Here is a 16,356-nt window from a genome sequence, read left to right on the forward strand (position 1 = left end):
TTTTTTTTTTTTTGCCTTCTTTTGGATTATACATCTTTAATTTCAGTCAACCCCACTCCCCAATTCTTTGGGTTCTATCTCTATTGTGTTCACCCTTAGGATTTCAAAACGCAAGCTTATCTGATTCACTCTGGCACTGTCCAAAAGAAATGTAGTATGAACCACAAATATAATCTCATAAACTTCTATTAGCCACATTTTTGAAAGTACAAAGAAAAAGGTGGCCAGACTCAGTCCTGTAATCCCAGCACTTTGCAAGGCTAAAGCAGGAGGATCACTTGAGTCCAGGAGTTTCAGACCAGCCTACGCAATATAGCAAGACCCTGTCTCTACAAAAAAACTCAATAATTAGCCAGGTGTGGTGGCACACAACTGTAGTCCCAGCTACTTGGGAGGCTGAAGTGGGAGGGTCACTGGAGCACAGGAGGTTGAGGCTGCCATGATCATGCCATGGCACTCCAGCCTGGGGGACAGAGCAAGACCCTATCTTAAAAAAAGGAAAGACAGAGAGAGAGACAGACAGGGAGAAAGAGAGAAAGAAAGAGAGAGAGAGGAGAGAGAGGGAGGAGAGGGAGACGGAGGGGGGGGAGAGAGAGAGAGAGAGAGGGGGAGAGAGAGAGAGAGAGAAAGAAAAGAAAGAAAGGAAAGAAAGAGGAAAAGGCAATGCATAACGTATTTCACTTAACCCAAAATACAAAAATATTATCAGTTCTACATGTAACCAATATGAAAATGTGGGATGTTTTACATTCTTCTTTCAGACTAAGGCTTAGAAATCTGTATTTTTCAACTAAGGTAGAAAATCAACTTAAACTACATTCATGTCAAGTGCTCGGTAACAAATGACTAGTAGCTACTGTAACTGACAACACAGCTCCAATAAATACTACATCATCAGAACTCAAACTCCAGTGTCTCTACCACTCTCTTACATATTGTTATGATTCAGTATTTTTAATTCTATTTTTAAACTCCTTAACAATCACTGCTATTACATTCTTATATGGTCAATAATTAGATTTACTCACAGGCCTACCAATTTTCTTGATTAGCCTCACTTCTACGTCAGACTTACTTTCTGGTGTCATTGGCTTTCTTCCTGAAGTACAAACTCCAGAAACTCCTTCAGTGGATCTGTTGATAAATTTCCTAAATTGCTTTTTTGGAGGCAGAATGAAGTGTTTCAAAAAGCGTCTTTATTTTGTTCTTCTCCTTATATGATAATTTAGTTGACTATAAAATAATAAGTGGACAGCTATTTTCCCTCAATACACTGAAAATATTATTCCACTATCTTCTGGATGCCCATGCTGATGAAGCATATTGGGGCTTTCTAATTCTTATTCTTTAGGGAATCTGATTTTCTCTGGCTGCTTTAAAGATCTCTATATCTTTGGTGCTCTGCTCTTTCACTGTTATATGTCCAGGTTTTCTTTTGTCTCCTAAATCTAAGAATTCATATAGCTCACCAATTCTAAAAACTTATGAGCCTTTAGCATTTCATATTTTGCCTTTCTGCAATCTTTAATTTCTTTCTGGAACTCTAATTAGATGTTTGTTAGAACTTCTCTTCCTTTCCAATGTATTTTTAACCCTTCTATTTTCATCTCTTTGTTTCTCTGTGCTAAATTCTAAGTCATTTTTATTTTTTTGTTCACTAATAAAGATATTTAGTCCTGTCTGCAGCTATTTTTAACCTGAACTCCAGGATCTCTTAGAAATTAATTTACTGTATTTGATTTCCATAAGTGTTCCTTCCAAATGTAGATTTACAGATTAAAGAACTACAACAACCACCATTCTCATAATTTCAGCATAAGTCTTTTCCTTACCTCATCTAACACTTAAAATAATTGTGGAGGTAGGTACAATTTAAACCATTTAAAAATGTATAAAACTGAAGCTCAGAGGTTAACCTGTTCAATGCTATAAAAGTCAAACCCTCATCTTTTCATTCCAAATCATATGTTCTTAACTTGACAAAACATTCTTGTCCACCATCAATAGTTCCAACTTCCACATTAAATGTTAACATTGCATAGTATTACTATTATGTGAATTTTAAGTTACATTTCTTTTTAGATATCCTTTAAGAATACTCATTAAGAGACACTTATTGGCCAGGCACAGTGGCTCATGCCTGTAATCCCAGCACTTTGGGAAGCCAAGGTGGGCAGATCACTTAAGGTCAGGAGTTTGAAGCCATCCTGGCCAATGTGGTGAAACCCTGTCCCTACTAAAAATACAAAAATTAGCCAGGCGTGGTGGCAGGCGCCTGTAGTCCCAGCACTCGGGAAGCTGAGGCAGGAGAATTGCTTGAACCCGGGAGGCAGAGGAATCGCTGAGATTGGGCCACTGCACTCCAGCCTGGGCAACAGGGCAAGACTCCATCTCTCAAAAAACAGGAAAAAAAGAAGAGACAATTATTGAGCACAGACTATGCCTAGCACAAACAAGGTAAAGTATAGGAAATGTTCCCAGGAAAAACATCACAGACATGAAAAGTCAGAAACCATGTCTAATAGAAATAAAAACTCACCACTTAAAAATATTACCAAAAAAATAGAGATCCTGACCAAGTCTTTAGATCCAACTACCAATTTACTGGAAACATAGAGTACATATTAAATTACAAAATCAGAATGCAATCAGTAAATGCAGACTATAGGCAACTGTGTAAGACCAACAACCAGTTTTCTTCAACAAATGAAATGCAACTTAAAAAAAAAAAAAAAAAAAAAAAAAAAAAAACCGGAACGGAGAACTTAACTTGTACATTAAAAGATATTTAAGAGGTAATAACGACCTGTTAAATATGCTGATCTTATTTTATCATGACTCCTTCCCCCTCTAAAAAAAACCTATAAAAATACTATGACTTTTATGAGACAATTAGAAATTTTAATACAAATTTGACATTTTATAATATGAAGTAACTTAATGTGTGTGTGTGTCCTAACAGTCTTTTGATTATATTTTAAAAAGAAAAGAGAGTCCTTATTTTTAAAGTTATACACTGAAGCCTTTACAGATAAAACAATATGAATATCTGAAATTTATCTCAAAATAACAGAAGTAGAAAAGCAGAGTTTGGATATCATCATTTTAGTTAGGGGTTGCTGATGGTTTTTGGGACTGAATGATACACACACAATGGTTCATGATACTACTGTGTCTAAAATTCATTACAATAGTTATAAAAAAGTACTACTACTCAAAAAACCTCTTGCGATAACTCTCTGTGACACCTTATTACTTTTAAAGTGAAAATATCACTTAACCACCTTATCCCCTAACGTAGTATGCCTGGAACTAAATTAAGAAAGCTACTACAGTTTAGGAACACACACAGACCAAGAGACTAAAATAATTAACAATACAGAGACTCAGGATTCTAATTCATAACACACTTCATGAAATATTGAAGCCAATCTTTTTGGAGGTCAGTCATAATAAAGGTCTTCATCCTGATTGTCTTTACATTGAGTAGGCTGAGGAGGAAGAGGAAGAGCTGGTCTTTCTGTCTTGGGTGGAAGAGGGAGAAGAAAATTCTGTATAAGTGGATCCATGCATAAGTGGACCTGTGTAGTTCAAAATCATGTTGTTCAAGGGTCAACTGTACTTCATTTGACCCTCAGGAAAGCCCTTTTCCTTTTTTTTTTTTTTTGAGACTGGATATCCTCTCGCCCAGGCTGGACTGTAGTGATACGATCACAGCTCACTGCCGCCTGGGCTCAGGTGATCCTCTTATCTCAGTCTCCCAAGTAGCTGGGACTACAGGCCCATGCCACCAGATCTATCTAATTTTTTTAAGTTGTTGTAGAGATGGGGTCTTGCTATGAGGACCAGGCTGGTCTCAAATTCCTGGGCTCAAGCGATCTGCCTGCCTCAGCCTCCCTAAGTTCTGGGATTATAGGTGTGAGCCACCACTCTAGCAAAGCCCTTTCTTGTGAATAGGTTAAAACTTGTTTCAGTTGCCACTTCATTAATTTGTAATCTAAACATTTATCCTGAATTATGTAGTTGGGCCCAGTGTAATCACAACGTTCCTATAAGTGGGAAAGGGAGGCACAAGAATGTGTCAGTGATGTGATGTGAGAGTCTTCTTTGCCATTGCTTCTTTGAAGATGAAGCTAACAGCTGAGATATGTGAAGAAAACAAACTCCCCCCCAGATCCTGCAAAAAGGAACACAACCCGGCTAACACCTTCATTTTAGCCCACCTGTGTCAGATTCTCACCTACAAAACTGTAAGATAATACCTTTGTGTTGTTACAATAAATTTGTTATAGCATAAAAAAAAAAAAGCAGAATAATGAGCTACTTTTATGCGAGAAATTACAGGTATATAGAATAATGCCTACTAGATGAAGTACAAATTTCACAACCTGTAATTGAGGCCTTCTATATAACCTGCCATTCTATCTTTTCTCTCATATCCATATACACACTGTTAGCCATAAAGGCCAAATTATTCAACTCACTGATCAATGGTTGTAAAATTATGCCAACCTACACACACAACTTTAGTTAATGTCTTTCTCTCAATGCCTATTGCTCTCCACTCCTTCCCCTATCTCCCAGTTTGGCTAGGTCACAGATCACTATTCTGAGCCTACCAACCCAAACCAATCTTTCCTACTGTAGCCACATAGCACTTAATTAAAACTCTGGATCCTTATTTCTCTAACTAGATGAAGTCCTAAAAGACATAGTCTTGGAATTTACCTTTTTATTGATAAATGGTTTATTAGAGTATAAGCATATTAAAGCCTATGACACTTCTAAGAGTTATTAAATATTAAGTGTGTATGCACTATTTAACACGTGTACTATTAATGTTGGAGGAACAAACACAACAACTAGGGTCACTGCCCTCAAGGAGACAACACATCAATTTCTAACATAGTACTGTCATTTCGCAGACATTAAAATATCTGTTAATTGAAATTCTAATAAAAATACCCCAGAGAAAGCATTAAGTAGCATTTAAGAAAAGTCAAAACCTAAAAACCCAAAGTTTTGAATAATACATCTATAATAAACGACCAGTTATACTCAACTATCACCAAAAAAAGTTACATTTAGCATTATTTGATTGTAATTTTCTATGCAAGCCAATGATAGTGAATTCAACAGTCATAATTTAAATCATGAGTTCAGCAATTTACAACTAGTACTTTCAGAATAGTTAGAAAAAGCTGACATTTTAAGAAATAGGTTATTTATTAGTTGTCCAGTTATAGGTCTTGAGATATTAATAGTTAACTTCCTAAAGAACACTGCTACAACTTTCACCATACTTAAAATCTACATCTAAAAAGTTAACATTTTACCGTATTGGGGACCATCCTCTATTATTCTAGTCATTTCATACAATTCTGTCTTCCCAAGTAATAGATCCATTACTTTGCAAGGATTTCACATTGGCAAAACAGTTAAGAGTACAGAAATGACACCAATGAAATTACAAATTATGAACAAAATAAAAAGCCATTTTAAAAAAAGTAACAAATCTCCTATTACAAACTCACAAATATTCTTTCTTATAGTTTCACTGAGCTAACAAAAAAAAGTCTAAAATCAAGAAAAGCCGAATACAGCAAATTTATAAAATAATGGAAAATAAGATTTCATTTGTATCCTAAAGCCATAAAAATGTGGATATTCTAAGTGCAAATACATTAACATTAACTGAGGACCTAGTTTGTGGAACTATTAAAATCCTAATTTTAAAGATGGAGAAGCTGCGGCTAAAAATGTTTACATATCAAATGGATTTTAAAAGTAAAATCACTTAATCAGAATACATATATGCCTAAAACTATACAACAAAGAATATCAAAAAAGCAAAAAAGAAAATCTCAAAGAAAAAATATCTACAATGCATATGAAATCAATTTTTTTATACAAAGAACTGTGATAAAAATGACCATTAAACTAGGTCCAGTACACAAACAAGCAGTTGACAGAAAATGAAATACAGATAGCCAAATTTGAAAACTTCACTCATTTCAAAATATAAATTACGAAATACATTTTTAGTGTAAAATAATCTAATATTCTAAATTTTGATAAAACCTAGAATTGCCAAGGGTATGGAAAAACAAGCACTCCCATACACACCTGTAAAAAACAAATGAGTGTTCTGGCAGTGTGGTTTCCAGTAACTCTTTAAGCATAAATTTCTTTTGACACAGGATTTTTACTTCTATTCTAAATATGTCCACACATTATAACTAACCACAAACTGGAATCAAACCTAAATGTCCATCAATGTAGGAAACTAAATTGTGGTATGTCCAGTAACTACACTGTGGTGCAGTCACACAAGAGTATCCTCCATTGTCATTAACAAAGAATGAGGTAGAACTGTAACTGCTGAGACCACATTATGTAATTTTAAAAAACAGTGTCTGGCCGGGCGCGGTGGCTCATGCCTGTAATCCCAGCACTTTGGGAGGCCGAGGCGGGCGGATCACAGAGTCAGGAGATCGAGACCATGGTGAAACCCCGTCTCTACTAAAAATAGAAAAAATTAGCCAGGCGCAGTGGCGGGCGCCTGTAGTCCCAGCTACTCGGGAGGCTGAGGCAGGAGAATGGCGTGAACCTGGGAGGCGGAGCTTGCAGTGAGCCGAGATTGTGCCATTGCACTCCAGCCTGGGTGACAGAGCGAGACTCCGTCTCAAAAAAAAAAAAACAGTGTCTGTTCATATCCTTTGCCCACTTTTTGATGGGGTTGTTTTTTTCTTGTAAATATGTTTGAGTTCTTTGTAGATTCTGGATATTAGCCATTTGTCAGATGAGTAGATTGCAAAAATTTTCTGCCATACCTGTTCACTCTGATGGTAGAGAGCGAAGGATATGAACAGACACTTCTCAAAAGAAGACATTTATGCAGCCAACAGACACATGAGAAAATGCTCATCATCACTGGCATCAGCCATCAGAGAAATGCAAATCAAAACCACAATGAGATACCATCTCACACCAGTTAGAATGGCGATCATTAAAAAGTCAGGAAACAAAAGGTGCTGGAGAGGATGTGGAGAAATAGAAACGCTTTTACACTGTTGGTGGGACTGCAAACTGGTTCAACCAATGTGGAAGACAGTGTGGCGATTCCTCAAGGATCTAGAACTAGAAATACCATTTGACCCAGAGATTCCATTACTGGGTATATACCCAAAGGGTTATAAATCATACTGCTATAAAGACACATGCACAGGTATGTTTATTGCGGCACCATTCACAATAGCAAAGACTTGGAACCAACCCAAATCTCCATCAATGATAGACTGGATTAAGAAAATGTGGCACATATACACCATGGAATACTATGCAGCCATAAAAAAGGATGAGTTCATGTCCTTTGTAGGGACATGGATGAAGCTGGAAACCATTCTCAGCAAACTATCACAAGAACAGAAAACCAAACACCACATGTTCTCACTCGTAGGTGGGAAATGAACAATGAGAACACCTGGACACAGGAAGGGGAATATTACACACCAGGGCCTGTCGTGGGGTGTGCAGAGAGGGGAGGGATAGCATTAGGAGATATACCTAATGTAAATGACGAGTTAATGGGTGCAGCACACCAACATGGCACACGTATACATAAGCAACAAACCTGCACGTTGTGCACATGTACCCTAGAACTTAAAGTATAATAAAAAAAAATTAAAAATAATAAAAAAAAAAACAGTGGACTTCTACTTCCAGTCAAGATAGAATAACATGACCCAGATTTGCCTTCCCGAAACAACAACAAACAATCAAGCAAATACACAGAACAATGGGTTTTCAAGACACTGGAGATCAGGCAATGATGGACAATAGTCCCTGAAAGTTAGAAAACAAATGAGTCCATGTTTGCCTCAGCTTACTCCCTTAAGTGTCCAGGCCACAGCACAACTATGAGGAAACCACGCCGAGCCTCAAAGTCTACTTTAATTGTGAAACAGCCAAGAGCCTGAGAAGACCAAAGTAACTAGAGTTTACAGGTCAAAGTACCAGAGAAAAGAGCTGCAGAGATCTCTCCAAATCTGCAGAGAAATCAGAGTATTCAGTGAATACTTAACAAGATATATAATATTTGGACCATAAAACAAGTCTCCATGTTTACAAAGATCCAAGTCTTAGAAAATACATTCTCTGGCCAGAATAAAACAAAAATTAAGAATACATAACAGATATATAGAAAACTCCAAATATTTGGAAATTAAATAACATAAATAACATACTTCTCAATAACTCCTGGGTCAAAAAAAAATTTTTTTTTAAGTATTTTGAAATGAATAAAAATATACATGTCAAAATTTGAGGAATGCCATGAAAGCGGTACTTCAAAGGGAAACATACAGCACTAAACTCCTACATAAGTAAAAGTATCAAGTTAATGACATCAACTTCAATGTTAACTAAGTAGAAAATGAAGATCAAACTAAACACAATGCAAAACAAAATAAAAACAGCAGAAATCAATAAAATAGAAGACAGAAAAACCACAGAGAAAACTCAATGAAACCAAAAGCTGACATTTTGGAGATTAATAAAATCAATAAACTTCAATCCAGACAGACAAGGAAAAAAGATGACATAAATTATCCCTACTGGGAATGAGAGAGCTGACATCACTAAGGATTCAACAGGTATCAAAAGTGTAAAAATGTAGTATCATGGCTGGGCACAGTGGCTCACGCCTGTAATCCCAGCACTTTGGGAAGCCAGGGCAGGCAGATCGCAAGGTCAGGAGTTCGAGACCAGCCTGGCCAACATAGTGAAACCCCATCTCTCCTAAAAATACAAAATATTAGCCAGGTGTGGTGGTGTATGCCTGCGATCCCAGCTACTTGGGATGCTGAGGCAGGAGAATCACGTGAACCCAGGATGCGAAGGTTGCAGTGAGCCGAGATTGCGCTACTGCACTCCAGCCTGGGCGACAGATCAAGACTCCGTCTCCAAAAAAAACTGTAGTATCATGAACAACTCTACCCAAATACATTCAGCAACTTAAAAGGAAATGGACTAGTCCTACAGAAGAGACAAATTACCAAAGTTCACTCAAGAACTAAACAAACTGAATAGCCCTGTATCTATTAAATAAGTTAAATATGTAGTTTAAAACCTCCCAACATAGAAAACAAACATCTGGCCCCACATGGCTTCACTAGTGAATTGTATCAGTTAAGGAAGAAATTTTAGAGTTTTCACCCAGTATCAGGAGCAAGGTAAAGATATTCTCTCAGCACTTCTATTAAACATTGTACTGGATACCACAGACAAGAAAATGGAGACAAAAAATGGCACCCAGATAGAAAAGGAAGAAAACTATTTAAAAACAATTGGGTATAAATTGTCTATGTAGAAAATTTAATGGCATAGGCTGGTATAGGTAATAATGGAATAGGCTGACGCCTATAATCTTAGCACTTTGGGAGGCCTAGGCAGGCAGATCACTTGAGGTCAAGAGTTTGAGGCCAACATGGTGAAACCCTGCCTCAACTGAAAATACAAAAATTAGCCAGGCATGGTGGTATGCGCCAGTAGTCCCAGCTATTTGGGAGGCTGAGGCAGGAGAATTTCTTGACCCAGGAGGCAGAGGTTGCAGTGAGCCAAGATCGTGTCACTGCACTCCAGCCTGGGTGACTGAGACTCCCTCTCAAGAAAATCTGATGGGACATATAAAAAAAACTATTAGACCTACTAAATGAGTTTAGCAAAGGATCAGAACACAAGAGCGATATGCCATAATCATTTCTATATACTAGTAAACCACTGGAAATTAAGTTTTTAAAATATCATTTACAATAACATCAAAATATATAAAATACTTATGGATAAATCTAATCAAACAATGCACAAAACCTGTGCACTGAAAAAAAACACTGCTTAAAAGAAATTAAAGACCAATAGAGACATCAACTGTAGTCATGGTTAGAAAGACTCACTTGTTAAGATGACGATTTTCCCCAAATTGCTCTACAGATTCAAGTCAAATCCGGTAAAATCAAAGCAGTTTTTGTAAAAACTGACTCATATGAAAACACAAAGGACTCAGAAGAGTTAAAAACAACTTTGAAAAAGAACAGAGTTGGAGGGCCAAGACTAAGTGGTTCAAGACTCGACATAAAGCTACAATGATTAAGACAGTATGTTTCTAACATCTAAAGGAAAATGGGTCAATACAAAAGAATAGAGTACAGACATATAATCATACATACAGAGATAACTGATTTTTCATGAAGCTGCAAAGCCAAGTGAATGGAGAAAGGATAGTCTTTTCAACAAATAATGCTGTAAACACTGGATGTCCCCATGCAAAACCAAATACTTCTGACCCACACTTTGTGCCATATTCAAAGTATTAAGTCAAAATGAAAGAGACCTAAATGTTAAACCAAAGTAAAAAACTTCTATTAGAAAAAAAGGTGGCCAAGGGCAGTGGCTCATTCCTTTAATCCCAACACTTTGGAAGGCTGAGGCAGAAAGACTGCTTGAGGCCAGGAGTTCAAGACCAGCCTGGGCAAAACAGACAGACACTAGGTCTATAAAAAATTTAAAAATCAGCTGAGCATGGTGCTGTGTGCCTGTAGTACTAGCTACTTGGGAGGCTGAAGCAGAAGCCCTTGTGTCCAGGAGTTCAAGATTATTCTGAGCTACGATTGCACCATTGCACTTCAGCCTGGGTGACAGGCCCTGTCTCTAAAAAAAATTATTATTATTATTTTTATTATTATTAACAAACAAAAGGAAAAAATCTTCATGGCTTACAGTTAGGCAAAAATGGCTCAGGCAAGACCCCAAAACCACAATCCATAAAAGAAAAACCTGGTAAACTGGAGTCCACAAGAATTAGTAACAGTTGCTCTTCAAAAGACAATGCTGAGAACGAGAAGACGAGTGGCAGAAAAGATTTGCAGGCCATATATCTGATAAAGGACTTATAACCACAATGAAGACCTCTCAAAACTCAATTAAAAATAAACAACCAAATAAAAAATTGGGCAAAAGATATAAACACACACTTCACCAAAGGTAACAGTTGATAAAAAGCACATGAAAAGATGTTCAACATCATAGATATTAGAGGAATGCAAATTAAAACCACAATGAAATATCACTTCATATACACCAGAACGTCTGCAATCAAAAAGACAAGATAACAGGCATTAGAAAGGATGTGGAGGGACTGGAAATTTCATACCCCGCTGATGGCAATGTAAGATGGTAGAACTACTTTTAAAAAGTTTGCAGTTCCTTAAAAAGTTAAACATATGCCTACCACATGATCCAGACTTTCCAATCATAGCTCCCCCGACGAAGAGAAATGAAAGCCTATGTCCATACAAAGACTTGTACAGGTATAGCTCAAAACAGAAAACAAATGTCCCTCAAGACTTGAATGGATTAACAAATTGCTGTATAGCCATTAAGTGTAATATTACTAAGCAATAAAAGAGAATGGACTATTGAAACACAACATGGGTGAATCTCAAAATAACCCAGGCCAAAAATGTACATACCACATGATCACATTTACCTAAAATTCTAAAAAGTGTGAACTAATCTACAGTGACAGAAAGCAGATCAGTGGTTGCTTGGGGAAAGAAAAGCAGAAGGGATGGAGTACAAAGGTGCAAGATGATATTGTGGGGAGTGATTGATGTTCATTATCTTGATTGTGGTGATGGTTTCACAAGAGTATGTATGAGACAAAACATTGTATATTTAATATGAGTAGTTTATTTTATGTCAAATTATGTCTCAAGAGACGGGCTGGGCGCAGCAGCTCACGCCTGTAATCCCAGCACTTTGGGAGGTCAAGGCGGGCGGATCATGGAGTCAAGAGAACAAGACCATCCTGGCCAACATGGTGAAACCCCGTCAGTACTAAAAATACAAAAGTTAGTCTGGCGTGGTGGCGGGCGCCTGTAGTCCCAGTTATTCGGGAGGCTGAGGCAGGAGAATCACTTGAACCCTGGGAGGCGGAGGTTGCAGTGAGCGGAGGTCGTGCCACTGCACTCCAGCCTGGTGACAGAGGGGACTCCCATTCAAAAAAAAAAAAAAAAGGCAAGATGTGGGCCAGAACAATAGTTTGAATCCAATTATGTAAATAAAGATGTTTATATGTGTGGTAATATATCAATAATTTCAGGTAAAAAGGCGCAAAATTTTAACACAATTACCTACACCTAAGAAATAAAAAAAACCTGTGAATCAGTTTGAATATTTTTAAACATGCATCAGTGCCTTTAAAGCAAATTTACAAATGTTTTTAAAGAACACTTAACTACTTGTACACAGGCCCGACACCAAAGCAAAAATTAACCATTATTCCAGAAAATTAAATTAAACTTTAATTATTCAGACTTTTATATTAAACAATGAATTTTTAAAAATGGTTTGCAACTTTTTTTTATCATCTTCTAAAGTGTTCTCCTCAAACAATTAACATAAAAAACTGGTGTAACCAATACATTACATCTGGACATCCTACTCCTAGTCTCCTCGGTTTTTTTCTGTCTACTTATTCTGAGCGTTATCTACAAACTACTCTCCTTTTCCTCTAACAGTGGACACTAACACTTGTATCATTTATTATTTTCCAGAATTCACAGAAGAAATCTGTTTGGAAGGAAACTACAACATCTACCATTTTGTACTCTTTAGCTATTCCTGATTTTAAACCCCATGACTAACTCAACTTGGAAAATACTATCACCAAAAAGAGCTTATTATTTCTCCTTCAGTCTGTACAAAATGAACTAAAGAAACAAGCCTAAAGAATGGACAAATATCTAGTTCACTATAGGTAAGACGACAGAAAAAAAGCAAGAAAACACAGTAACATCCCCAAAAGTATTCGAAAGAACATAACATCATTATGGATACAATTTTAAGAATTCCAGGCCGGGCGCGGTGGCTCAAGCCTGTAATCCCAGCACTTTGGGAGGCCGAGACAGGCGGATCACGAGGTCAGGAGATTGAAACCATCCTGGCTAACACAGTGAAACCCCGTCTCTACTAAAAAATACAGAAAACTAGCCGGGCGAGGTGGCGGGCGCCTGTAGTCCCAGCTACTCGGGAGGCTGAGGCAGGAGAATGGTGTGAACCCGGGAGGCGGAGCTTGCAGTGAGCTGAGATCCGGCCACTACACTCCAGCCTGGGCGACAGAGCGAGACTCCGTCTCAAAAAAAAAAAAAAAAAAAGAATTCCAAAAAATGTTTGAACAGTCAGCATCAATGGACTAAGCAGATAGCCTCTCAGGACAGACAGGTTTGCAAATGAAAAATGACAATACAGGCTGGGCACAGTGGCTCATGCCTGTAATCCCAAAACTTTGGGAGGTCGAGGCAGGCAGATCATGAGGTAAGGAGTTCGAGACCAGCCTGACCAACAGAGTGAAACCCAATCTCTACTAAAAATACAAATTAGTTGGGCGTGGTGGTGAGCACCTGTAATCCCAGCTACTCAGGAGGCTGAGGCAGGAGAATTGCTTGAACCCAGGAGGCAGAGGTTGCAGCGGGCCAAGATCGCGCCACTGCATCCAGCCTGGGCGATAGAGTGAAGCACCATCTCAAAAAAAAAAAAAAAATTACAATACATCGTTGACATTAAAACTTGCAAGTACTCAAGAAAATGTTAAGCATTAGAACTAAAGTTTAAACGATGAGTAGTTTTCTTGGCCAAAAGGAAGGATTCCAAAGGATCTCTACCATAAAGCCTTTCTTTAATAGACAAACCAGCTCTTAACTTCTGATTCAAATTTGAAGCTAACTGCCTCAACAACTTTCTTTTTAAGGATCAGGATAATTCATTTCTAATGTGCCTTCTTATTGACCAAAATATATTCATTTTCATATGACAAAAAGTTAAAAAAAAAAAAAAAAAAAAACAGATTAACAAAATTATAAGATATAGGTCAAACCACTTACCATCCATTTAAAATCATTATTTCCCCTCAGAAAATTGGGGTATCATTTTATATTACAAGAAGCCATGTGTGAAAGCATTTTTAATTTCCTGATCATTCATACTTACTTTAAAAGGTTATTCTTACAGATGGCCAGTTCTAGAAAAACTTATGGTGATTACAAACTGTTAATATGGTCCAACTTTAGAAATGAAAGGAAACATTTTACACTTGGGTTTTGTTAGCTACAGTATAGTTTTCAAAAGCAAACGCTAAAATTTTCCAGTCATTATAACAGTAGATCCAACGATCCCAGTTTCAAACATAATCTTTTCCTACCTTCACACCAACTGCAACCTCAGTGACGATTCTGCAAAGAAAAAATAAATAGTTTCAACTTCTTGTTATTCTTCTAATCACTCTTTGGCTCTACAACTTTTTAGGATAGTTCATCATTCATAAATCTTCCAGCCACTCACACACGGATGGGGAAAAAAAATACCACAGATGGTCAGTGACTTACCTGTACTGTTATCAACCTGGTTTTCTAAAAGTAACTTTCAAACGTGAGGCAAAAATTCAGTAACCTCGTGGTATCTTTTGACAACATATTCAATAGCCAAAAGAACAAAACCCAAAACACTATGCCATTTCCACAATGCCAGTATACCGAAATTAATAATTTAACGCTTAAACTCTTTAGTAGTTTCCATAGGAACCAGGAATCAGGAAACATGAATTCTGGTGCAAGTTTTGACATCAATTGCCGTGTTGATCTGGGGGGAAAACTGAAATTCTCTGGATCTGTTTCATCTGGAAAATAATCTAAGGTAACATCTAGGACGATTTGAATTCTGTAAAACTGTGTTAACTTTTATAAATCTTCTTTTTAACATCTTTTAAAACACACCAAACTCTAGGCGCTTAACCAAATTTTTGATTCTTCAAATACTCACTGATTTTAATAAATGTATTTGCTAAATGATATTATGTTTACACTCCCAAAAGAGCTGCATACTGCTATATTTTCGACCTTAAGTCTGCCCCCTTTCTAACGATGACTTAAATTACTGAGTCTTTTCAGGTGTGAAGCGTGTCAGAGAGACATTGGTCCCTACCATTTCAGTCTTGCCTCTCACCTCACTCAGCATTCTGTTTTCACTCAGGTTCGCAAAGATGTAGCATGGTTCTGGGTTTTTGTAGTCATTTTTCCAGAAACTGACCAAAGTAGCTAAAGAGATAGCCCTGTGTTGACTATCTGCTCTTGTTTCTGCCATTGCTGTTGGCCTTTGCCCATGTGACTGATGTCGGCCTCAAACACTTCGTTTTTTAGATGATTTAATTCCTGGGCCCTTTTGCCAAGCCTTGAATGTCTTCAGTCCCCACAAAAAGGCATTTTTCCTCCCTCCCGCCCCCACTACCAGACTCAAATGAAAACAAAGGAGTATGACATCTGCCCTCCCCCTTCCTCCCGCCGCCGCACGCCCTCCCCCCTTCCCCAGCGGCTCCCACTAGGCTTTCCCCGGAGCTCCCGCCACCGGCATCTCTCCCGACCACGGCGGGCCGGGCGAGGCCGGAGAGGCTGCGGACGGCTGGGGTCCACAAGGGGTGGCTCTCTTCTCTTCCCCTAGAGGTTCCCCCACTCCAAAGGCCTGTCTTTGCCCATCCCACTCGCTCTCACAGGCACCGCTAACCCAAGGGTCGGGTCCCAGGGTACGGATCGAAATGGCTCCTAGAGGGGGCAGGGACGGACCGGCGAGACGTTACGGGGTTCCCACCCCATCCCCCGCCGCCAAGCCGGTGCCCGCTCCCACTCCGGGATCCTCACCCCCGCCATCGCCCCAGTGCCTCCCCAGCCTCCAAGCCCGCTTTCTTCTCATTTTCTCGACCAAAGCCCGCCGGGGGAAGCAAAGGGAGGGGTGTGTGCGATGGGGCGGGGGTTGGGTAACGGCAGCCCAGCCCTGGGAGGGGCCGCGGGAGGGTTTCTCCCCGGCCCGGGACAGGCCCGAAGGACGGTCCAACTCCTCTCTCACACACACCTTCTCGCCGGCCCGATTACATACCCGTCCATTGCCGAACCGGACAAAGCTTCGCTCACAAGAACCGAGCCACGCAGCCAGCGAGCCACACAAGCGGCGAGAAAATGGCGGCTGGGGCCCGACGGAAATTGCCGAAGGTGCCGAGGCGCACGGGGCAGCGCGCGGCAGCGGCGGCGGCGGAAAGAGCCGAGCGCGCCGGCGCCCGGCAGCAGGAGGCGAGCGGCGGGGCGCGGGGACTAGGGGGAGTGGGCGCCGCCGCCGACGCCTCCTCCGCGCCTCCGATCGCCTTCCTCCCTCCGCCCTCCGCCTGCCGCCCTCTGGAACCTGGCCTGCTGCTGCAGACAGCGGCGTCCTGGTTTCCACTCCTTGGGGGGCGTGGGTGGGACACCTCCCAACAGC

The 16,356-nt window shown here is 39.3% G+C and overlaps 1 protein-coding gene across 4 annotated transcripts in view; it reads right to left on the reverse strand.

The window, feature by feature from the left end:
- The window catches only part of PTBP2 (polypyrimidine tract binding protein 2), a 92,739-nt gene extending 76,613 nt beyond the window's left edge, over positions 1-16,126 (reverse strand). For 3 of the 4 annotated variants that reach the window (XM_007977873.3, XM_007977872.3, XM_007977871.3), the window contains exons 1-2: positions 15,982-16,074; positions 14,258-14,288 (exon numbers count right to left, since the gene is read on the reverse strand). In XM_007977873.3, coding sequence (XP_007976064.1) covers positions 14,258-14,288; positions 15,982-15,989 — 39 coding nt within the window. In that variant the 5' untranslated portion in view covers positions 15,990-16,074. Of the gene's footprint in view, positions 1-14,257; positions 14,289-15,981 lie in introns of all 4 variants that reach the window. The other variant, XM_007977870.3, reaches the window with a different exon arrangement.
- Positions 16,127-16,356: the final 230 nt, after the last annotated feature.

This window comes from Chlorocebus sabaeus, chromosome 20, assembly GCF_047675955.1.
Source record: "Chlorocebus sabaeus isolate Y175 chromosome 20, mChlSab1.0.hap1, whole genome shotgun sequence".
Lineage (NCBI taxonomy): Eukaryota > Metazoa > Chordata > Mammalia > Primates > Cercopithecidae > Chlorocebus > Chlorocebus sabaeus.